Raw genomic sequence first — 24,476 nt, forward strand, 5'->3', positions numbered from 1 at the left:
CGTAATAATATATGGTCATGTGTAAACAATATTTCTCTATTTATGATAATGTACGAAAATAGCAAATTTTTATGTTGCATCAAACATTAACAATACATTTATTTTCGATGTAGCGGAAATGTATCTTTTGGTTTACTAACACTGAGAAACAAACTTCTTGTTATAACAACAGATGGAACGATTATCGTCTTCAATAGTATATGGTACAATAGTTTTCGATTTTTTTACATTGTACCGAAGAGCGATTATATTTCCACAATAAATGAATATTTTGATGGTATTTCAAAACCTTGATTTTTTTCCACGATTCATAACACAATATTCTTACACGTTTTAACAATATTTACAAATGTCATATTGTGTCAAGAATTTACGGAACTATATTTTTTGTTTAATACTATTTTAAAACACGGTATTTTTTCAACAAGTTATGACTATGTTATTTCGTGTTTTAATAATATTTCAAAACAATCTATTATTTCGACAACACAACACAATGTTTTCCTGTGTTTTAATGGTTTGTGACAAAATAATCTAACTGCAGAATCGTTGTTAAGAAATCGAAGAAGAAAGTCCATATGAAATGATCATCTGAGAAAATATTGTATTTCTCAGTAGTACTTCAAATAACCTTTTCTAAGTTTCTGTGTCGGAAAAAATACATTCTACTACAATACATACTATAACAATGCATGCTACTACAACACATATTAAAACAATACACACTACTACAATATATACTAAAACAAAAATACTACTATAACACATACCACTACAATACATACTACAACAATACATACTACAATAATACATACCATACAATACATACTACAACAATACATACCACTACAATAGATACTACAACAATACATACTACTGAAGGAGCTGATGCAAGGAAAGCACGAAAGTAAATTAATGACTTGCTCATTTCTTTGAAGAGACGGTTACTCTATGTTCACAACGTATCGATATCTATATTGATATATTTATGATTAAACTTGTAGATTTTTCTGTTATTTATTTTATGGTCCAGCATGACCAAGTGTTTAAGACACTCGAGTTGTAATCCTCGGGTCGCGGGTTCGAATCCCCGTCACACCAAACATGTTCACCCTTTCAGCTGTGGAAACTTTATAATGTTACGGTGAATCCCACTGTTATTTGTTGAAAGAGTAGCCCAAGAGTTGACGGTGGGTGGTGATGACTAGCTACCCTCCCTCTAGTCTTACAGTGCTAAATTAGGGATGGCTAGAGCAGACAGCCATCATGTAGATTTGCGCCAAATTTTAAAATTAAATAAACAAACAATTATTGGAAATTCCCAAAACAATTTAATAATTTTAAACTATAGTCAGCATGTTTAGAAATTTGGCACATAAAATATACAATCGTTTCGCCATGTGAATTTTTTGTTGTTTTTAGTTGTTATATTTTTATTTCAAATAAATTTATCGGATTGTTTTAGTTCAGAGCTTTTCATTTAGCTAACAAATCAACTTTAGAGCAAGTATTGAGGCGAAGGAATATAATGCAGTTTAATCAAGTAATTAGTTGCAAGATTCAAACTTCATTGTGGTAATCAAAAAAATAGAAGCTAGAGAAGCTCACGAAGTACGATTTCGCCATATTAAGTACACCACATTAATCAGTTATAAAAAGAATTCTGCAAACACAGATATATATACACAAATATATATATTTAGCCTTAAGCGGAACGCGAAATAGCGTAGATACACTCAACACTTGGGGCCCTCTGGTGAGTTATGAGAGTAACAGTCCAATCATGTTATTCCATTGAATCAGCCAACGAGTTGGCATTGGTAGGTTTGACTATCACTTCAAATTTAGGGACGGGTAACGGTCTCAAGTAGCTCTGCGAGAATTCACTACACAGGTGATATATAGACAATACTATCCGTATAAATGTGTATTTTAATACTATGTAGTTATTTACTACAAATTTAAAGTAAGAATCCTGTTCAATATCTTTTCCTTATAACATAACTTTGGTTGTTATGAGATTTCTGTTCTTCTTCAGAAACATATCTGATTCACTTATCGTACAGAATGTTATTAATCACGTGTCGGTTGCTTTTAATTAGATTTTTGTGATAAATATCACATCTGTTCTTCCAATTATGTATTTTTAATTTATTTTTGGTCATTTATTCACTTATTTTAAATTTATATTTTATTTATTTTTAGAGACCTAAATTAAGCAATATGAGTCAATTAAATTTCAGTATTATATTCTACTACCTGTAGGATATGTCGGGGTGTGACAGATGCTAAAATACTGTCGAAAATTCTGTTTAGGTCTGATAACGACGTAATAAATAAAGCTAGTTTTGTATATTTACTAAATATAATACAAGAAACTATTTGCATTACTTTAAAGATACTGCCAAACTTAATTGCTAAATAATAAATTATTTTCAATCCACCGAAACATAATGTGTTTTGGATTAACCCTAAAAATATTTCTAAATCGAAAGTGCCACGGTTTCGTACTTTGGCCTGAACAAGGTTTTAATATATGTATGGGTTTTACATAACAATTTGACTTTGGCAGGGTTGGTCACTCACTTGGAATGTTTGGGCATCATCATATGTCTACGGATCTTCAAACTGAGTGCACTGTTAGCCCAGACGTTTGAAGGGAAAGCTCTTCTTTCCGAACTCACAATTTTCATTTGATATTTGTGTAGGACGACTTAGCTGGAGGCAACTGTGGTATTACACTATAACAACACTATTAATCAAATCATTCTTTACCGAATGTATTAACTTCACAGTTATCCTATAACAACACAGCGTTTTAACCATATCCAGATTACTCTATTACAATATCGATGAAACCCAGACCTCAATATCGGTGCTTATCAGAGAAGCTCAACTGAAAGAATAAATTATAGGTTAAATATTATTGACTATGATTAACAATTACAAAAAAACACGTTTTTAATATACCAGCACAACTTGCTTCAAAAAGAATTATAATATTTTATTGATGTAACAATAGAACTTAAGATGTCTACAGAGCATGACTTTTAGTGGTTTTATGAATGCGATATTACACAGTCATAAAAACCATGACAAATTAATCACATTATTTTTTCTGCTCAGTTTGGTTTTCGTCCCCATGATGAACTCCAGTGTTTAGTGAATGTTCTCATCAAACGATAAATAAAGTATTGTTTCATCTAGTAAATCTGGTATGATTTACTTCATTGTCAGTTTTATATCATAACTAAGTTCCGTTTTACTTTAACAGCTATTTTCTTGTGGAGTGGCTCTACTGTTCCTGAACTTCCAATGAAGTATCTCAGCTATTGTATACTTTTTGTGAAAACATTACAACTATATACATTACAATCATATTGGTAATTTCAACTACATTAGTAGGAATTTCTTTTATGAAATAACTTCAAAAAGAGCTTGAGTGAGATCAGGTCTTGCTGCTTTTCTCTCTCTTTCTAAATCATAGATAAATAAATACGTAGGAGCTCAAATTTTATCATTTAAAATAATATTTAAATAAAAGAGTTTTGGCTTTGTTTTTTTTAATTTTGCGCAAAGCTACACGAGGGCTATCTGTGCTAGCCGTCCCTAATTTAGCAGTGTAAGACTACACTTGGGCTACTCTTTTTATCAAGGAATAGTGAGATTGACTGCAATGTTATAACACCCTTACGTCTGAAAGGGAACTGAAACCCGCGACCCTCAGATTACGAGTCGAGTGCATTAACCATCTGGTCATGCGAGGCCAATTAAAAGGGAAAATATATTTTTTAAAAACACATTAATCGTTGTGAAACGTTTAAAACGTATACAACACATGAAACTGGATAACACAGGTACATTAAATGTTTTCAGGACATAATATGAAGCGTTTTTAAAGATATCTGCTCGTTTTCATGCTTGACGTACACTGATAAGAAATGGTTTTGTTTTACAAATGTGAAAGTGAATATTTACACTTTACCTGAACAAGATGCAAAAATTACATGCTTACATTCTCAGTAGTATAGATCCACAAAATTTCAAGTCAATTAATTTGAAAAAAAAATTCTTTATTTCCTGATTACAACAATTGAAAACAAACTCATTGAGCAAACCTTTAGTTCAAACACGGACAAAAATATGATGAAGAATAATTACAACCGAAATTAAAATGTAACATTTATTTTACAATAAAACAAGCAAATAAACATCAGCTGTCGCCTTTAACCTCAACATACATATTGTAAACACGAACATTTATCTTGCTCGAAAACATAAACATTTCAAGCAGTAACATTCACCGTACTCCGAGATATACACGTCTAACTATATAGATCAACATCCATATGCATTTTACTCGGTAATATATTAATATATTATAAATACTAAAATAAAAACTGCTGTAATTTTGAGAAGAGAAATCATGACTTTGACTGAGAAAATAGTGATGACAGCTTTTAGGAAAATATTTATTTTTGAAATCGTTACGTACAACAAAGCAACAATTTTGTTTACAGTACATAACACAAGAACATAAAGTACCGTGTAAAAGTGTTTGGACAAGATAATATTTTGTTATTCTTTCCGTTTTGTGGGCTGATTTTTCCATGCCATTACATAATGTAAATTTCAACACTATAGTTATGATTCACTGATCCTTGTTGACAACTGAATGAGCCAGGATGAGAAAATTTATCATTATTTAGAAGTCCAGTGTACTTGTACTCAGGACATGTCATATGGATTCTGCTTGAAAGAACATACTGATTAAATTTGGGGTATGAGTGCATCGCCTTAACTATATAGAAAGAAGCTAGTAAGGAGCTAGCATATGGTACTGGTATATGCTAGAATAAGTCAATTTAATAGTACTCCACAAATAAACTTTGGTAAAAGCAGTGTTTAAGACTATATATGAATTATTTTTGTCATGCCAAGGCCCTAAAAGTGTAGAAAGTTGTCAGTAGAACAGACAGTTTGCATAAAACTTTTACGTGACGCTGGTTGGACTCTCCTACTTGAAATGTTCCCCAAACACTGTGAAGTACACCCTATATTGTGAAACTGAGACAAGTAAATTTGAAAATAGGAAAGAAAGAGGCAAAACAGCTAAATTCGATGATACTGATATTAAGTATCTTTGTTTATGCAGCCTTCAGGACAGAATGAAGACTGCCACTGATATCAAACATGAAATAAACAACCATGTATCAAATGACAGAAAAGTGTCCAGATCTACAGTAGCAAGAAGACTGAATGGGAATGAAATATTTGATCGTGCAACATTTGAAAAACGTCCAACTATTGTCAAGAGAACGAAATTTGATAAAAGTACGAAAATTGTACTGTTGTTTATTGAAAAATGGTGTTATGGAGTCCAAGTTTGAAATATTTGGTTGAAAGCTTAGGTTGTACATCCGGCGGAGGAATTTTGAAAAATGCTTATCTCAATGCATAGCACTACCATAAAGCATTGGAGGAAACCGGGTTATGGTTTGTGGATATTTTTTCTGTTGAGGCGACAAGAGATATTAGTAAAGTAGATGGAATAATTATCAGAGCAATCACCATCAGATACTAATCCATCATGGTATACCCAGAGGTTTGACTATTATTGGTAAGAGGTTCTACTACCAAGAAGTTAATGATCCCAGACATTCATACAACCTACGCAGGAATTACTTAACTAGAAAAGAAGCTGGTGGAGTCATTCAAATGACGCAATGGCCCCCACAGAGCCCCTCCAGTCACAATCTAATTAAACATATCTGGGACTTGATAGATCAAAAACTTGAGAAATCAAAAGCTCCTTCCAACTAAACTTTATGGGATTTTATTAGAGACATTTGTAGTAAAATCTCAAAGGACACTTTGATTAAATATGTTGTAACAATACCTGAAAGACCGTCTGCAGTTACATAAGCAAAATGGGGATACACGAAATATTAACTGTTTGCTGAGCTAAAGCACTTACACTCTGTTTATGTTGTACTAAATATGAAGATTAGTAACATTTTGATGTTTCATCTGTGGTTTACCTTCCATTGTTTTTGAAAGTAGCCTGAAGTCTAATTTTTGACTTTGTCATAACACTTTTGCATAGTACTGTATATCAGTTTTAAAACTGGGAAATTATATCTTTTCTGAAAATAAAGATTGGAGACTACGTTTGTATAATTTCAGTTGTCTTTCCACATAACTCACTTTTATGTAGTACTTCAAAAAAAATCATATTTCATTATTCTCATAAAGATTTAACTACCTTGACTTTTACACGGAACGTTTCAAGTTCTTTTCAAGTATATACACCCTGTTATTCAACGCTGTAAACTATTAAATTATATACACCCTGTTATTCAACGTAATAAACTGATCAAGTAATTACTCCCTGTTATTCAACATTGTAAACTGTTCAACCATATACATATAGTAACTTTTTCAGCTATATTACATTTAAGATTTTTTTCAAGACTACGTAATTATATATGAAATGAAACCTCTTATCTACTATATACAGATTTTATAAAATTTCTGGTTTATCCTGTTTCAAGTTACACAAGACGTTCATTCAACAAATACAATATAATAAGGAACTTTAATATTAGTAAATTATTTCAATCAAAAAAGAATTCCCAGGTCACTGAGCGATAAACTTCATGGTTTATAAATCTAAATTTCAGCTCTGATCTCCGAGACGAACACAACACATATTGTGCGGCTTAGCGCAGAAAAACAAAACATGCGTATGAATTTTTATATTAATATTAAATATGAAACCAGCGAGTACTTCCCTCCAAAAGTACTACATTTTCTGCGGAGGAGTACCAAAACACATTTATATATTTTAACAGATCTACTGATTTGAGAAATCACGAATATCAAGTTAATGTTTACGATTTCTTTTCGTGTGTTTTTATTAGAAGAATCGCATGACCATGTCTTTCTTTGATTTTTGTTCTCTAAAATCTCCGTTTTTTGTTTTATCTTCTTCTGTAACATTTTCATGTGTATAATATACAGCTGAATGCCTCCGACTGAAGAGCCAGGCTAACATTAAGAGTATCAGGAGGAGAACGAATATAGAGATTGTTATCACGATCCCAATATGTAACTGAGTCATCAGAGTGTAAGAAAGGGTAACATGAAGTGGGCAGGTTTCAAGTTCTTCTTGGTAAAGTGTCTCAAGCTTTCGCCCTAATAATTTTTGTGGCTCACTGCAAACTAAGCTTTCGTTTTGAAGTTTTTCGAGGAAAGCAGAGTTGTTAAGGTATGCAAGAAGGGATTCAACATTACACTTTCTACAGTGCCATCTATTAGAATGTAGATACACTTTTTGTAAGGATGATGTTTCATTAATTATTTTCAGTGTTGACAATTGTAATTCTTTCAACCCATTATTGGAAATATCAAGCTCCTCTAAGTTTGTTAATGGTTCTAACACAGCAGATGATAAAAATTCTAGCTGATTTTTGGACAAATTTAAATATCTCAAGTTTCGGTTTGAGCCAAAAGTGGTAGCAAATAGTTCTTCTAATTGCATTCCTGGTAGAGAAAGCCTTTGCAGTTTTTTCAAAGGATCAACTATTTCTGCCACAGTGATGTGATCCAGCTTATTAAAACCAATATTTAATATTTTCAACGAGTCTGATAAAGGTGAGAATACGCTTTTCTTTACCAGTGTTAAATGGTTGTTAGATGTGTCCAAATTCCTTACACTACTGTTGCAGAAAGCACAAGAATCTATCGAGATTATATTGTTTTTCGAGAGACTCAATAAGTCTAGTTTGTGACCACTAAACGTATTCTCCCTGATATCTCCTAAGTAGTTGTTATCAAGCCGAAGAATTCGCAGTCGTTTTAGGTGTTGGAATTCAAACGGTTTAATGTAATATAAAGCATTGTCCCTTAAGTCCAGAACCTCGAGATTTGAAACTTTTTGATAAACTAAAGAATGTAAAGAGGTCAGATGGCAGTTTCGAAGAATCAAAGTTTTCACTGCGCTGATATCCTTCAAATGGTCTGGATCAAGTTCACTTAATGCATTTCCACTAAGATCTAACTTCCTCAGTTTGGACAGCATGTAGAAAAACCGAGGTACAAGTCCGTCAAGAATATTCCCTGCCAGCGAAAGAGTATTTAGGTTTTCTAGGTGATAAAAGGGCGCGGACGGTGTGGCATAGATGAGATTATTACTTAGGTCAAGGGTAACCAAGTTTGTTAAACCAATGAAGTTGGAATAATGAAGACGTGTTATTTTATTATAACTGAGATTGAGAACCATCAGGTGTTGACATGGCCAGAAGGAACCCTCTCCGATAGCAGGAACATTAGAATGCGTGATGTGGATTTCTTCGAGAACGTGGAATTTTTGGAATATTCGGCCGACAGTTAGATTGTTAGGGACCTCTGGGGAAGCTGTAATACGAAGAACTTTGATGCTTTTGTCCATCTCCTGTGTGGGAATTAGATTCATCCCTCCTTGGTTACAAGTCACTGTCTTTCGATTTCTTATGACATTACAGCTGCAGATGTCCGGACAGTTCGAAACACTTTGTATTACAAAAATAAAAAAAACATTTACCCACAAGATGGCGCTACGCATAGTGATGTTTCGTATTTCTGGCAGTTCCAACTAAGAATGTTGTCACTAGCTAAATAAGAAAAAAATATTAACATGCTTAAATAATAAGCAACAACTTTGTTCTTTTTGCTCTGAAGTATAAGACAGAGATGTTTTTTACTTAAAAAACACTGAAAATAACAAATCAAGAAAATGAATATTTTAGTCTGTCATATAAAATACTTTATTAAAAAGATAAGTGACTTTTGAAGAAAAAAGTACAAGTGATGTCAATAATAAAGAGCAATGTTACGAATTTTTAAAGTACAGTAATGAAGATGAAAACAATTACAATTAGGAAACTATAAGAGAAAAATCGTATTTTATCTTCAACATAAACTTTAAGTGACTGAACTTAAAAAAAATAGCAAACACAGACAGCACCTAGAAGAACAAAAGCTTGCAAGCAAAAATTGATTTTAATTTGACCACTTCACAGAATTTACCGTTCTTAAAAGTACACGAGATTATAGGGTACTCTTCAGACTTTATAAATCTTGGTTTGGTTTGAATTTCGCGCAAAGCTACTCGATGGTTATCTGCGTTAGCCGTCCCTAATTTAACAGTTTAAGACTAGAGGGAAGGCAACTAGTCATCACCACCCACCGCCAACTCTTGGGCTACTCTTTTACCAACGAATAGTGGGATTGACCGTAACATTGTAACGCCCCCACGGCTGAAAGGCAAGCATGTTTTGTGTAGAACCCGTGACTCGTAGATTGCGATTCGAGTGCCCTGACCACCTGGCCATGCAGGGCCTTATAAATCTTAAAGCGAAACAAATTATAAACTACTTCTCAGACTCTACTTATCTTTAAGTGTGACAAGTTATAAGTTGCTTCTCAGTATTCTTGAAGTACAACATATTATACAGCATTTTTCAGAATTTGCTGGTCTTAAAGTGTAACAACTTACAGAAACCTACGATGTTTTATTGTCTTAAAATTCTACACGTCATATCGTAATTCTTTTATGCTAAATCCTAAAATGTTATCTATTTTTCTTAATCACGGACAGATTTTTAATGAAACGTCACATTTATTTTTACATAAATAATTTTCATTGGAACCGGGTCACATTTTGTCATGCTTAAAATGTCTGACTTTAGATTTCTTTAGAACAGTCGCAACATAAGAGTCTTATCGATCGTTTTAGAACACAAGAGAAATACACCACTAGTATATGAACGGTTAACATGCTACGTAACATGTCATCTCTGGATAGTATTCGTTTGCAGTTTGACATTACTTTTTTCTTCTCAGTATTACACCACCAGTATATGAACGGTTAACATGCTACGTGACATGTCATCTCTGGATAGTATTCGTTTGCAGGTTGACATTACTTTTTTCTTCTCAGTATTACACCACCAGTATATGAACGGTTAACATGCTACGTGACATGTCATCTCTGGATAGTATTCGTTTGCAGTTTGACATTACTTTTTTCTTCTCAGTATTACACCACCAGTATATGAACGGTTAACATGCTACGTGACATGTCATCTCTGGATAGTATTCGTTTGCAGTTTGACATTACTTTTTTCTTCTCAGTATTACACCACCAGTATATGAACGGTTAACATGCTACGTGACATGTCATCTCTGAATAGTATTCGTTTGCAGTTTGACATTACTTTTTGTTTTTAAGTATTATATATTCGTCGCTATGTCAACAAGAGACTGTCTAAGTGATTCAAAGATATTTTGTTATATTTTTGGTAAATTTTTGTTAAATCTCAGATTAGGATATTTACTTCAGAAAAAAGTTCGAAAGTCTCATATTACAAAATATTGTTAATAACATGCTCGATAAATTAAAAATGTTGGGTTATAATATTAACTTGAAAATTCATTTCTTACACTCACATATTGACTATCTCTTTGAAAACCTCAGTGCCATCAGCGAAGAACAATATTTTATTAAGACATCGAAGAAATGGAGAGGAAGTATCAGAGAAGGTGTAACATCAACATGACGGCTGATTACTGCTCGTACTTGGAACAAGATGCTCCAGACGCAATACATAAAAGAAAGACAACAACACGTAGTTTTGTGGCTGAAAGACGTAGATTTCACAAAAAAATTTCTTCCCTTTCTTCCATTTGTTTCTATTTTAGTTAACAAACACAATAATAAAAAATGTTCATTGTAATAAACGGAATAATAATTTGATCTAAGTAAGAGCTGTTTGCCCCGATTTATAAAAATTAATAATGTGATAAAAAAACATTATTTTGAAATTTGCGTAAGTTTCTGTATTGTTCAGTTTGATATATTAGTTTCTGTATTGTTCAGTTTATTATATTAGTTTCTGCAATGTTCAGTTTGATACATTAGTCCCTGTATTTCTCTGAAGTTTCTCTTCAGTAACTGGTGCCTCTATAGCGGTGGCCCGGCATGGCCAAGCGTGTTAAGTCGTGCGACTCGTAATCTGTGGGTCGCGGGTTCGCATCTCTATCGCGCCAAACAAACTCGCCCTTTTAGCCGTGGGGGCGTTATAATGTTACAATCAATCCCACTATTCGTTGGTAAAAGAGTAGACCAAGAGTTGGCGGTGGGTGGTGATGACTAGCTGCCTTCCCTCTAGTCTTACACTCCTAAATTAGGAACGGCTAGCCCTCGAGTAGCTTTATGCGAAATTCAAAAGACAAAGTATAGCAGTGTTATACTGATGACGTGGTATAGGAATACATGGTATATATTTACTAGGCTCTGTGTTATACCAAAATATCTGTCTCGGTAAATGGTATATATTTTCTAGGTTTTGTGTTACATCGAAGTCTCCCTCTCAGTAAATGGTATATATTTATTAGGCTCTGTATTATATCGAAGTCTCCCTCTCAGAAAATGGTAAATATTTATTAGGCTCTGTATTACATCGAAGTCTCCATCTCAGTAAATGGTAAATATTTAGTAGGTTCTGTATTACATCGAAGTCTCCATCTCAGTAAATGGTAAATATTTAGTAGGTTCTGTGTTATATCGAAGTCTCCCTCTCAGTAAATGGTATATATTTATTAGGCTCTGTGTTATACCAAAGTATCTGTCTCGGTAAATGGTATATATTTTCTAGGTTTTGTGTTACATCGAAGTCTCCCTCTCAGTAAATGGTATATATTTATTAGGCTCTGTATTATATCGAAGTCTCCCTCTCAGAAAATGGTAAATATTTATTAGGCTCTGTATTACATCGAAGTCTCCATCTCAGTAAATGGTAAATATTTAGTAGGTTCTGTATTACATCGAAGTCTCCATCTCAGTAAATGGTAAATATTTAGTAGGTTCTGTGTTACATCGAAGTCTCCCTCTCAGTAAATGGTAAATATTTATTAGGTTCTGTATTACATCGAAGTCTCCATCTCAGTAAATGGTAAATATTTAGTAGGTTCTGTGTTACATCGAAGTCTCCCTCTCAGTAAATGGTAAATATTTATTAGGCTCTGTATTACATCGAAGTCTCCATCTCAGTAAATGGTAAATATTTAGTAGGTTCTGTGTTATATCGAAGTCTCCATCTCAGTAAATGGTATATATTTAGTAGGTTCTGTGTTATACCGAAGTCTCCATCTCAGTAAATGGTATATATTTAGTAGGTTCTGTGTTATACCGAAGTCTCCATCTCAGTAAATGGTATATATTTAGTAGGTTCTGTGTTATACCGAAGTCTCCATCTCAGTAAATGGTATATATTTAGTAGGTTCTGTGTTATATCGAAGTCTCCCTCTCAGTAAATGGTAAATATTTAGTAGGTTCTGTGTTACATCGAAGTCTCCATCTCAGTAAATGGTAAATATTTAGTAGGTTCTGTGTTATATCGAAGTCTCCCTCTCAGTAAATGGTATATATTTAGTAGGTTCTGTGTTACATCGAAGTCTCCATCTCAGTAAATGGTAAATATTTAGTAGGTTCTGTGTTATATCGAAGTCTCCCTCTCAGTAAATGGTAAATATTTAGTAGGTTCTGTATTACATTGAAGTCTCCCTCTCAGTAAATGGTATATATTTAGTAGGTTCTGTGTTATACCGAAGTCTCCATCTCAGTAAATGGTATATATTTAGTAGGTTCTGTGTTATACCGAAGTCTCCATCTCAGTAAATGGTATATATTTAGTAGGTTCTGTGTTATACCGAAGTCTCCATCTCAGTAAATGGTATATATTTAGTAGGTTCTGTGTTACATCGAAGTCTCCATCTCAGTAAATGGTATATATTTAGTAGGTTCTGTGTTATATCGAAATCTCTACGACAAATAGTACTTATTTTGTAGGAACTGTGTTATTACAAGTTCTAAATCTCAGTAATTGATCCTTATGTAATTTGTTTTTGTATTATACCAAAGTTCTTGCCTCAACAACTGGTGTTATGTATATTATTACCTGACTTACAAAGAAGTTCCTATATTAGTAACTGATGTTTATGTAATGATATCTGAGTTACAATGAAGTCTTTATTAAAATAGCTGCTTTATGTGTATTAAAATTTAGATATAAAATAAACAGTGTGTAATATTTCTTCTTATTATAAATGATATGTTTTGTCAATATTTTATAGCAAGTCTTTCGATGTTTTTTTTTTAATTAATAAGTAACAAATCTTTGTAACAGAGCGATAATCTAATCCTTCATGTCGTGATTGGCATATGGTTGTGATTACATTTTAGTTCCTGTCTTTTAATTTTAGAGTTTATTTCGAACTTAAGTATTGAAAAGTAATATAAACAAAATAAGCTATGGGCAACCAGCCAAGTTAATATTTTCTTTGTGCGAAAAGAAAGTAAAGAGAGATAACAAGTAAAAAGAAAACTGAAACTGAACATCGTTTGGAGTCACTCCAGAGAATAATGATAAAGTGAAGTAATTTGCTGATAATTGTATTCTAAAAATATGTTCACTGTATTCAAATCACAGTTACTTCATCTATAAACATGCTAAACTATGTTACGTACTACTTAAGATAAATTAACTGCAGTATTCAAAATGTTTATTGTTTGTCGTTATATGCAAAGCTACACAAAGGTTTTTCTATGCTCTAACCACCAGGAATATCGAAACCAATTTTTAGCATTGTAAGTCAGCAGGCGAACAGTTGTGCAGCTGAGGTGGGGGGTACATTGTAATTGATACATGTGGTCACTATAGCACAGCACATTTGCAAAAACCATCATATCTAGTTAAAGGTTACCAGAACAACGAATTTGGTTGGTGATTGTGTTGACCGCTATAATCAGTATAACCCGGGTTACAATAACGGATATTAAACAACAGGGCTGCATAAAAGGATATAATAAATTATAGATGGTACAACAAAGGATATAATAAATTATAGATGGTACAACAAAGGATATTATAAATAATAGATGGTATAACAAAGGGTATTATGACTAATAGATGGTACAACAAAGGACATTATAAATAATAGATGGTACAACAAAGGACATTATAAATAATAGATGGTACAACAAAGGATATTATAAATAATAGATGGTACAACAAAGGATATTATAAATGATAAATGGTATAACAAAGGGTATTATAAACAACAGGAAAGACTAATTTCTAAAATAAATAATTTTACTGTTTTACTTGTTACTATGGTCAGTATAACAGGTACATAACAATATGTACTATAAAAAATCTATTGACTAATTTACAGAACTGAAAACTTTACTGGTAGTAATCTTGATAAATGTGTCTATATTGTCACATTTTAATCAATATTTTTGATTATCATATTTTTATTGGTTCTATTCTATAAATCTTTAAAAAAACAAAAGTGATACAGAATCTCACGGTTTTCATTACCGTTTCGGTCACTTATCTTTGATCAAATAGTTGATAAGACATGATAAAATACCAAGAGACGAAGTTGCATAGCTTATGTTAAAACAGACTTTTGTTGACAATTCTTTTATATTGAAACAATAGAGAATACACTTCTTTCATATTGAAGCAAGCCAAATTCCGGATTTCTTTTTTTACAAGTCTCTGATATTGAAGCAAGACGAAATCAGAACACTTCTCTACAATTCTATAATATTGAAGCAAGACAAAATCCGGATTCTTCTCTAATATTAAAGGAAGAAAAAATTCGGTCTTTTCTCTACAATTCTTTTATATTGAAGCAAGACAAAATCCGGATTTTTTTCTCTTCAGTTCTCTAATATTGAAGCAAGACGAAATCTGAAGCTTTCTCTACAATTCTTTCATGTTGTAGCAACACAAAATCCGTATTTTTTCTCTACAATTCTCTAATATTAAAGCAAGGCGAAATCTGAATTTTTATCTATAATTCTTTAATATTGAAGTTAGACGAAATCCGGACTTTTCTCTACAATTCTCTAATATTGAAGCAAGACGAAATCTGGACATTTCTCTACAATTCTCTAATATTGAAGCAAGACGAAATCTGGACATTTCTTTTCAGTTCTCTGATACTGAAGCAACACAAAATCCGGACGTTTCTCTACAATTCTCTAATAATGAAACAAGGCGAAATCCGGACTTTTCTCAACAGTTCTTTTACATTGAAGCAAGACAAAATCCGAATTCTTCTCTAATATTGAAGCAAAACGAAATCCGCACTTTTCTCTACAATTCTTTCTTATCGAGGCAAGAAGAAATCCAGACTTTTCTCTACAATTCTTTCTTATCGAGGCAAGACGAAATCCAGACTTTTCTCTACACTTCTCTTGAAAGTATTTTAGGCAAAATTACTGTAAATTAATGTGATACTTTTTTTCCTTTTATTAGCTTCATTGTTGTGCACCAGCAACACTAAGTTAAAGCATGCGCATATCCGATTCGATTTTATTTCTCATCAGGATATCTAACAGCCTATACGCAAATTCAAATTATTTTATACAGGATTAGAACTACGAGTTGAAAGGATTTGATCTCCAGAGTCCAAAATTGTAATTAGATCTCAAATTGGTCAAGGTATGACGGAGCTATGAGCTAAAAGTGTTTACTTAAAAAAAAACCAAAAAAACTGAAAGTCGTTTCATGAGTTGCTTTGCCGCGTCTAAAAGCCGCTGCACTGTGCTAAAATTAGGTTTGCTTTTAGAATTCTTCGAAAACCTAGTGAATTACGTTGTTTTCTAGCATTTCGGTTACATTTGTCTGTTAGTACAGCTAAACCACGCTTTATGGTATATGGCTAAAACTGTTTCTAGGGCCAACATTCCACGATATGGTTTTATAAGCAAGCAAGAAATAATTTTACTTGTCTTTCTGTACTATTTTTAACACAACATCTTAATGTTAATAAAAGTGTCATTATCGGTAGAAGGTAGACAGTTCACAATATTAATACACAACCAGTGATCTAGAACTGGAGAGAAGTAACAGAACCTCGAAAAAGAATAAAAAAGAACCGACCCTAGTATTACGCCCTTGTTGGTATGAAAACATATCGCATTTTTAACTCAGGGAAAATGTAGGACAAATCCGTGAATTACATTGGATATGAATATTTGCAAGAACGATTGATCTTGTCTGAAGAGTGATTATTTTACCATGCTGATTGCACTTTTATCTTTGTCGATCCATATAAAATAATGACTATTCTATAGGTCTGATCGCCCTTTATTTTTCTTGACCTAGTCTGAATAATGACTATTCTATTGGTCTGATTGCATCTTATCTCTCTTAACCTAGTCTGAATAGTGGCTAATCTATTGGTCTGATTGCCCTTTTTCTTTGTTGACCAAGTCTGAATAATGGCTATTTTACTGTTCTGTTTAAATAATGACATTTTTTCAGACAAAATGAGCACTGGATAAAGTTAAGGAATTATTAAACCTACTGAGATGAGGACTGTGTATGAATCAAATGAACAAATAAGCACTTTTATTTGGAACTGAAATCAAAACAGATTACTGATTAAACAGATTATTCAGCCTATTTACTTGTAACAGATCATTAAGTTTACTTATATCGGACTGAGATTAGAACTGATTAATATTAAGCAGCCATTAAGTTTACTTAAAAAGGACAGATGGGAACTGCGTATGGGGTAAGGGGGGATAATGAAACCTACTCACCTGTACCTCAAATGAGAACTGCATAAAGGCACATATCCGTTTAAATATAACATCAGGAATTTACCTTCAGTAAATGTTATCAACATAACACCCGTATTTACCATTGAACGCCGATTTTTATCCATAAGATATAAAAGTTAAATGGAATTTACGAAAAGATGCTTCAGTCACTACTTGTTGCTTTCTTCACGAGCAATAAACTGGTAGCGGTATATTTTACAGGTGGTGCATCTCTGTGTAACACTACACATGTGGGATTCACGTGACATCGCACGCTACGTATACAGTGAGTGTAACATGTTGCGGTACACGAAAGGAAGTTTATATAAATACCAGAAAAAATTGAAGATGTTGTTTGGTGCAGAAATTAAAAGGATGAACCATGGTTTCACAGTTCAATGTTTACACAAACTCATATCATTTAAATACAAGCCAATAGTTCGATTTATCAATGGATATTTAACATTGCATGCAAGAATCAATTTCATAATTAAAAGCTAATATTGTTCCCAACCAACCATATATAGTGACCATTGGAGAAAGAATATTGCTTTGCATTAGGAGAACTTATCACAACACGTTAATACGAAGCCTATCGTCTGTTCTCTTAGGATTGTTGTTTTGAATTAAGCACAAAGCTGCACAATGAGCTATCTGTACTCTGCCCACGACGGATATCGAAACCCGGTTTTTAGCGTTGTAAGTCTGCAGACATATCGCTGAGCCACTGGGGACGATCTCTTAGGGATATTCAGAAATTATAATAATAATGATAATAATATAGCTACAGTTGTTATGGCGTAAACGCCTTTTTCAAGCTGGGGAAGAATGATTACAATTAATTATAACAAATTAAATAAACTTACTATAAGTGGCAATAGACTAAACAAACCTATTCAATCTGAAGTGACAACAAATTAAACAGCTCTATTTATTCCAAAGTGATGATAGACCAAACAAACCTATTCAGTCACAAATGACGATGTAATAATCAAACCTATTCAGTCACAAGTGACAGAATAGTAAATAAATCTATTCAGTCACAAGTAATAATATAATAAACAAACCTTTTCAGTATCAAGTAACTATGTACTAAACAAACATGCTTAGACTCGGGTGACAGTATAATAAACAAACCTTTTCAGTATCAAGTAACTATATACTAAACAAACATGCTTAGACTCGGGTGACAGTATAATAAACAAACCTTTTCAGTATCAAGTAACTACGTACTAAACAAACATGCTTAGACTCGGGTGACAGTATAATAAACAAATCTTTTCAGTATCAAGTAACTATATACTAAACAAACATGCTTAGACTCGGGTGACAGTATAATAAACAAACCTTTTCAGTATCAAGTAACTATATACTAAACAAACATGCTTAGACTCGGGTGACAGTATAATAAACAAACCTTTTCAGTATCAAGTAACTATATATTAAACAAACATGCTTAGACTCGGGTGACAGTATAATAAACAAACCTTTTCAGTATCAAGTAACTATATACTAAACAAACATGCTTAGACTCGGGTGACAGTATAATAAACAAACCTTTTCAGTATCAAGTAACTATATACTAAACAAACATGCTTAGACTCGGGTGATAGTATAATAAACAAACCTTTTCAGTATCAAGTAACTATATACTAAACAAACATGCTTAGACTCGGGTGACAGTATAATAAACAAACCTTTTCAGTCCTAAGTGAAAATATACAACACAAATGTATTCACTTTCAAAGGTGATAATATACCAAATCATTCTATCAGGCCAAACTGACAAAAGACATAGTACTAATTTCTCATATTAAAATAAGATAGACAAACCAAGTCTACCTGTTTCAAGTTACCAATAACAAATATTTTCAAGTTTGTTTTTGGTTTTGGAATTTCGCACAAAGCTACTCGAGGGCTATCTGTGCTAGCCGTCCCTAATTTAGCAGTGTAAGACTAGAGGGAAGGTAGCTAGTCATCACCACCCACCGCCAACTCTTGGGCTACTCTTTTACCAACGAAAAGTGGGATTGACCGTAACATTATAACGCCCCCACGGTTGGGAGGGCGAGCATGTTTGGCGCGACTCGGGCGCGAACCCGCGACCCTCAGATTACGAAGCGCACGCCTTAACGCGCTAGGCCATGCCAGGCCCCGTACTATCACGAGAATACTGACTACAAGTATCAACACCATATCATTTACTACTACTACCTTAAGAAATAGACCATATAATGATGTAAAGGTGAAACACGCCAACATATCATCAAGTTACTGTTGAAAACAAAAATGATCATTATCAAGTAACCACAGAAACTGTCAGTATAACATGAGTAATGGTTGAGAATGTATCATCTTGTTTCCACGGAAATATCCATTATCAAGTGACTAATACTTAAACATATACACGATCAACTTATCATTGCCCACAGAAACGTTCATTGTAAAAACTAATAGTTAAACATGTTTAACTATCAACAAATTATCACTGTCCACAGAAACATTCACTGTAACAGCTAATATTTAAACATGTTTAACTATCTGCTGTCTACAAATTACCATTGTATACAGAAACATTCACTGTAAAAACTAATAGTTAAACATATTTAACTATCAACAAATTATCATTGTCCATAGAAACATTCATTGTGAAAACTAATAGTAAACATGTTTAAATATCAACCAATTACCATTGGCCAGAGAAACATCCAGTGTTGATTTTAATAGACTCGTCTAAGTTTTGTTAAGAGGAGATATAAATCCAGTATTGTGAACATGAAAAAGTGAGTATTGTACTGTGTGATTCCTTAACATTTACTTGTATTAAGAATAACTCTTTTTCAATGTCGTTAATTTATTCTGTTTAACTTGTTTCATTATTATCAGTGTTTAACATACCTAACTTAAGAATATAATTATTCTGATCTGAATCATATTACTATTTTTTACAGCAAATTTTACATTGGATCCAATTGAACAGTATCTTTTACACTATTTTTCCAACAAATTAATAATATAAATGCTATTAAGCTACCACAAAAGTGTTTAAAATATAAAAATTCACAGCAAAAGTAAGAACTTGGTTAATTGGATCGAGACTGATTTACAGCAATCCGAGATAAAGGATGAAAAAATCATTTTATTTATGTTAGAGAATCATAAAACCAACAAAGACAGCAACTGTGTTTCATAAAACAGATTTATATATTTTCCTATTCTACCACTTACCTTTATCACACACCAGAGAACTAAGACGATACACAGAGAAGTGGAAATGTTTAACGTCTTATTGATGTTTCATTCCAGATTCAACAGATAATCATAAAGGAAAAAAAAACAACGTAGGAACAAATCACCAACGTTTTCTATGATGTCATCTAAATATATCACCAATTCTACTTCCGGTGTGACGTTTTCACTTCCTGTGATTCACACACTAGAATGTACGTCACAAAATGATAATCATACCAAAAATACACTTGTTTTATTTTAAATGTCCCGGAGAGTTACATCTGGTTTACCTAATGAATGTGTCAGCTTTGTGTAATACAGCTTACTGTCATCCCCTTCACACGGACTCGCTTTCAATTACCACAAAATTCTCGTGAAATAGAAGCAAGTTTACTTCCTTTCTGTAGAAGAGTTCGAACTAACCTGTATGGGTGTGCTGGTTTTCGTTTAAACAAGTTTTGAATTCTAAAAATAGCTTAACATCTCACACGATTCTCTCTACATGTGCTAGATTTTCAGCTAGACAAAAAAAAAAAACCAGAATTACATCAACTTACAAAGTTGGATCGAGGTGAGTTATGAGAAGATGTCGTAACAAAAGCAGAAACACGTGTTCAACATATAAATTATAATCGCGGGGATCCTTTCAATTTGTGCAGCGTTTTTTATTTCTGTTTCAGCTTGTTTTTGTTTACAACAAACCAACATTAGCCAGAGGTTTAGATTTACTGTTCTTAACACAGTCCTTACTTTTCATTAATTTGATTTTATTTTACTTAATTCTTCAGTATTAATATTTTCTCCACATACATACATATATACATACATATTCAGTTTTCAATGATAAAATAATGTTTACCTAAATTTATTACGTAACTCCAAACCAATACGTTAAAAGGAAATAACTAAGGTCTTTAATAATATTGTTCAGTTTGTTATACAACCACATGCCAATTCAACATATTTATAGAGTATTTCTTTATTATAGATAATAACGTAGCTTAATTATTAACTGTAATGACCTACATTGTAATTCCAAGGTAACATACCAATAGAGTGTTATTTTATGATAGATAGTAGTATAGTTCAAATTTTTACTATCATGGCATATTCTGTAACTCGAACCTAACATATTAATAGAATATTAATTTTTTAGAGATAATATCATGGCTGAATTATTAACTATCACGGCATATCTTGTAACTCCAAACTAACATATTAATAGAATATTACATTATGGTAGGTAGTAGCATAGATGAATTATTAACAACAACGGCATATCCTGTAGCTACAAACCAAACATTAAGTGAACATAACTTTGTGGTAGTTAGTAACGTATCTGAAATTTTCATGTAAGAACTAGTGCAGTTTATGTAACTACACACGAGAATAATTATATTAATTTATTTTATTGTAGTTTATAACATAGTTGAGTTTGTTACCCAGCAGCGACAACATTTATTGTAACTACAAACTACACATATTACTAAATCAATTCTTAGATATACACGATTGTGTCATGTTTGATGTGAATGGTATGATTTAGACCATTTACACGGACCCCTAGTGGCACAGTGGTATGTCTACGGACTAACAACCGGGTTTCGATACTGGTGGTAGGCAGAGTACAGATAAACTCTTGAGTAGCTTTGTGCTTAATTTTAAACAAACAAACGGTTTACATGGCGCGAGTGGTAAATTTAATTATTTTTATATATCTCAGTAGAGCTGGTATGGGTATTAATAGTTAATTAATATAAAGTACAGAACAACGTTTCGTCCTTTTTAGGTCAACTTCAGGTTAACAAAGAGTTTGCAACTGACCGAAAGTGACGGGTACGGAATTGCAGGGGGACTTGCAGTTAGATGTTAGGTCATTAATTACTATAGGTATAAAGGAGTTCCTCTATAGTGGTTTAATTTTTGTTTTAGTTGCTGTATAAGTAGGGCTTCTTTGAGGCCCGGTGGGTTAAGGTGTTCAACTCGTAATCTGAGGGTCACGGGTTCGAATCCCCGTCGCATCAAATATGCTTGCTCTTTCAGCTGTGGAGGCGCTATATATTCACGGTCAATCCCACTATTCGTTGTTGAAAGACTAGCTCTCTTCTCTCTATACACTGCTAAATTAGGGACGGCTAGCACAGATTGCCCTCGAGTAGCTTTGCGCGAAATTCATAAACAAACAAACATGATTGTGAGTTCAGTTGGGAAGAGCTCGCAGTATCTTGTTTAAAGAGAAATTTTCGCAGAATGTATTGTAATAATAGTGGGAAAAATTAATCCGTCTCGTCTAAAGGAATTGAACCAGTCTGGGTAAATTTTGATGTAGAAAGGGGCAATTATTTATAACTCTGGGTGCGACTGTGGTAACCAACAGTTGCAGTGGTGAGTTTAAAGTGAAATTTCCAAAAAAATTATTGTAATAAAAGAGAAGAGTGGAAAAATTTGTCCGGTCAGCTGTGTTCTAAAGTAACTGAACCACACTTTGTCGATTTTAAATAAAAAGAAACAATTATTTAAAGGTCTTCATACAACTGCAATAACCAACAGTGTAACAATCATTTATATATATATCGCTTATTTTAAGTATCATTTTAAAACAAACGGACTGTGTGCTGTTTTTTTATTGTTGGCATTTATCGTCAACAAGTTACAAACACCTACTATACAGAATCCGGATCATTCATACATAAAACAAGCAACATTAATTTATGGTAATTAATAATATAGTGGAGTTTATTATCTAACAATTACGGTATATGTAACAACTATAAGCCAACATATTAATAAAATATTAATTTATGATAGTTAGTTAACACAGCTGAGTTTATTACCTAACAACGACGTCATATACAATAGCTATTAACCGACATATTAATAAAAGAAATAATTATCATGACATTTGTTATTGCTCTAAACTGATAAATTTTGCCTGATGATTTGTTAAAATTACATATTTTTTCGCATATCGTGAGTTCTTGATATTATTATTTATTTATGTATATTGCACCAAACCGTGCTGATTTGATCAGATTTGGACATAGCAAGTGTCGCCATCTTGTAGTATAAGGTTGAATATATCTGTCATCACCCAAGTGAGAAAAAGTTTCATAAAGTATGGTTCTTTATTATACGGTCAAGGTAAATATTTTGGGTATATTCTTATTTTAATATTCAGACAATAAAATCGATATCGAATTGAATGTTATGAAATTGATGTTGGTTTACATGTTATGAATATAAATATTCGAAATAAATTTTCTTTTTAATATTTCATTTAACATGTGTAAATTCTTCTGTCACATCACTGGTCTCAGTTCAGGTGATTCTCTACGGAAAGACTTGTGAAGTAGAAGAGTTTATACATACACATATATATATATAATATGAAATATGGAAACGGGTTTCATCCATACGTATTTTCATTTAGTATTCCGGCTTTATAACCTTTAGTAAAGTAGACGTCTCCTTCAGAAATAGAGAGGAGCCAATCGTACGTGTCTACATTCGATGTTCTGGCTCTATAACCTTTAGCAAAACAGAAGACTCAGTTAGAAATAGACTGTAGTCAACTGTCTGTATCAACATTTGATGTTCGTGCTCTATACCTTTAAGTGAAGTAGATGACTCCATTCCAGGTAAGTAAGATGGGCTGAACAATGCATATCTAAAGTCGATTCAACAAGTTTTGATGTTTTTACTCAACTTTAATACTGAAACAAACGCAGCGGAAGATGGAAATTCAGAAACTATAACTTTACATTTACATGAACTATCGCCCCTGTCTATCTAGCCAACGTTAGACACGCTCTATATCAACAGGATGTTCACAAGTTTTTTGTACGATGCTGAGACTTCTGACTATTGTTTAGTGGTTAAACCGTGTACGAGAGACGTACTTGTTCATTCTACTTCCTTTAGGAAGACTTACGTCTAAAACACGTGAAGTAAGACGTTCCTTCTAAACACGAGGAGCTATAACAGCAAGTGAGCAAAATATTTTCTTATTTTTATTAGCGTTCTGTTCTTTGAACATTTTTAACCTTATCATAACATAAACCGGCTTTAAAATGTAACGTGATCAATTTCTAATAGTGTTTATATAATGTTTGTAACTGTAAACACGTGAATACAAAATCTCACGTGACACGAGTACAAAGAGGCTTTGAGTTGCCAAGGCTGTGTTTTTTGACTGACAAAAGTACATTTAGGAATTCCTTAGCCAACAAACTTTACATTAGAGAACATTCGCTCAAGTGAGTCATGATTAGAAATTATTTGATCCCATCTAATGGATCGGTGGTTTCCAAGTAGAATATTTAATAACTGTTCAAAACGTTTCTCTATAATACATAGAGAATGAGATATTTCTTTGAATAACACTTACAAAATAATTACCTGTTTTTTGTTTTCTTTGAGTTTTATTTTGCACGATTTTCTCAGCGAATAAACGTTCAGTTGTAAATTATAAAAATTTAAACGAACCTTTGTTCGTTACCGTCGACTTTTAGTAATTAAACACTGAACTATGTTTAATTAGTTAAATTAAGACTGTTTACACATTCATTCGAAGAAATGT

The 24,476-nt window shown here is 32.7% G+C and overlaps 2 protein-coding genes across 9 annotated transcripts in view; one reads left to right on the forward strand and one right to left on the reverse strand.

Annotated features, from left to right (window-relative positions):
* Positions 1 to 4,052: 4,052 nt before the first annotated feature.
* On the reverse strand, positions 4,053 to 20,330 carry LOC143247175 (uncharacterized). 6 transcript variants are annotated; one of them, XM_076494814.1, is made up of 3 exons: positions 19,895 to 20,330; positions 10,492 to 10,634; positions 4,053 to 8,654 (listed from the first exon to the last, which is right to left on the reverse strand). In XM_076494814.1, exon 3 carries the CDS (start codon positions 8,603 to 8,605, stop codon positions 6,920 to 6,922), a length of 1,686 nt encoding a protein of 561 aa, XP_076350929.1. In that variant the 5' UTR covers positions 8,606 to 8,654; positions 10,492 to 10,634; positions 19,895 to 20,330; the 3' UTR covers positions 4,053 to 6,919. The 6 variants fall into 6 exon arrangements, with proteins under 6 accessions (XP_076350929.1, XP_076350928.1, XP_076350927.1 ...); XM_076494813.1 differs by having other exon boundaries at positions 10,492 to 10,682; XM_076494812.1 differs by having other exon boundaries at positions 10,492 to 10,734.
* A 3,041-nt stretch (positions 20,331 to 23,371) lies between these two features.
* The window catches only part of LOC143247177 (adenylate cyclase type 2-like), a 75,184-nt gene continuing 74,079 nt past the window's right edge, over positions 23,372 to 24,476 (forward strand). For all 3 annotated transcript variants that reach the window (XM_076494820.1, XM_076494822.1, XM_076494821.1), the window contains exon 1: positions 23,372 to 23,884. The gene's annotated coding sequence lies outside the window, so the exon portion shown is untranslated. The remainder of the gene's footprint in view (positions 23,885 to 24,476) is intronic.

This window comes from Tachypleus tridentatus, chromosome 3, assembly GCF_004210375.1.
Source record: "Tachypleus tridentatus isolate NWPU-2018 chromosome 3, ASM421037v1, whole genome shotgun sequence".
NCBI lineage: Eukaryota > Metazoa > Arthropoda > Merostomata > Xiphosura > Limulidae > Tachypleus > Tachypleus tridentatus.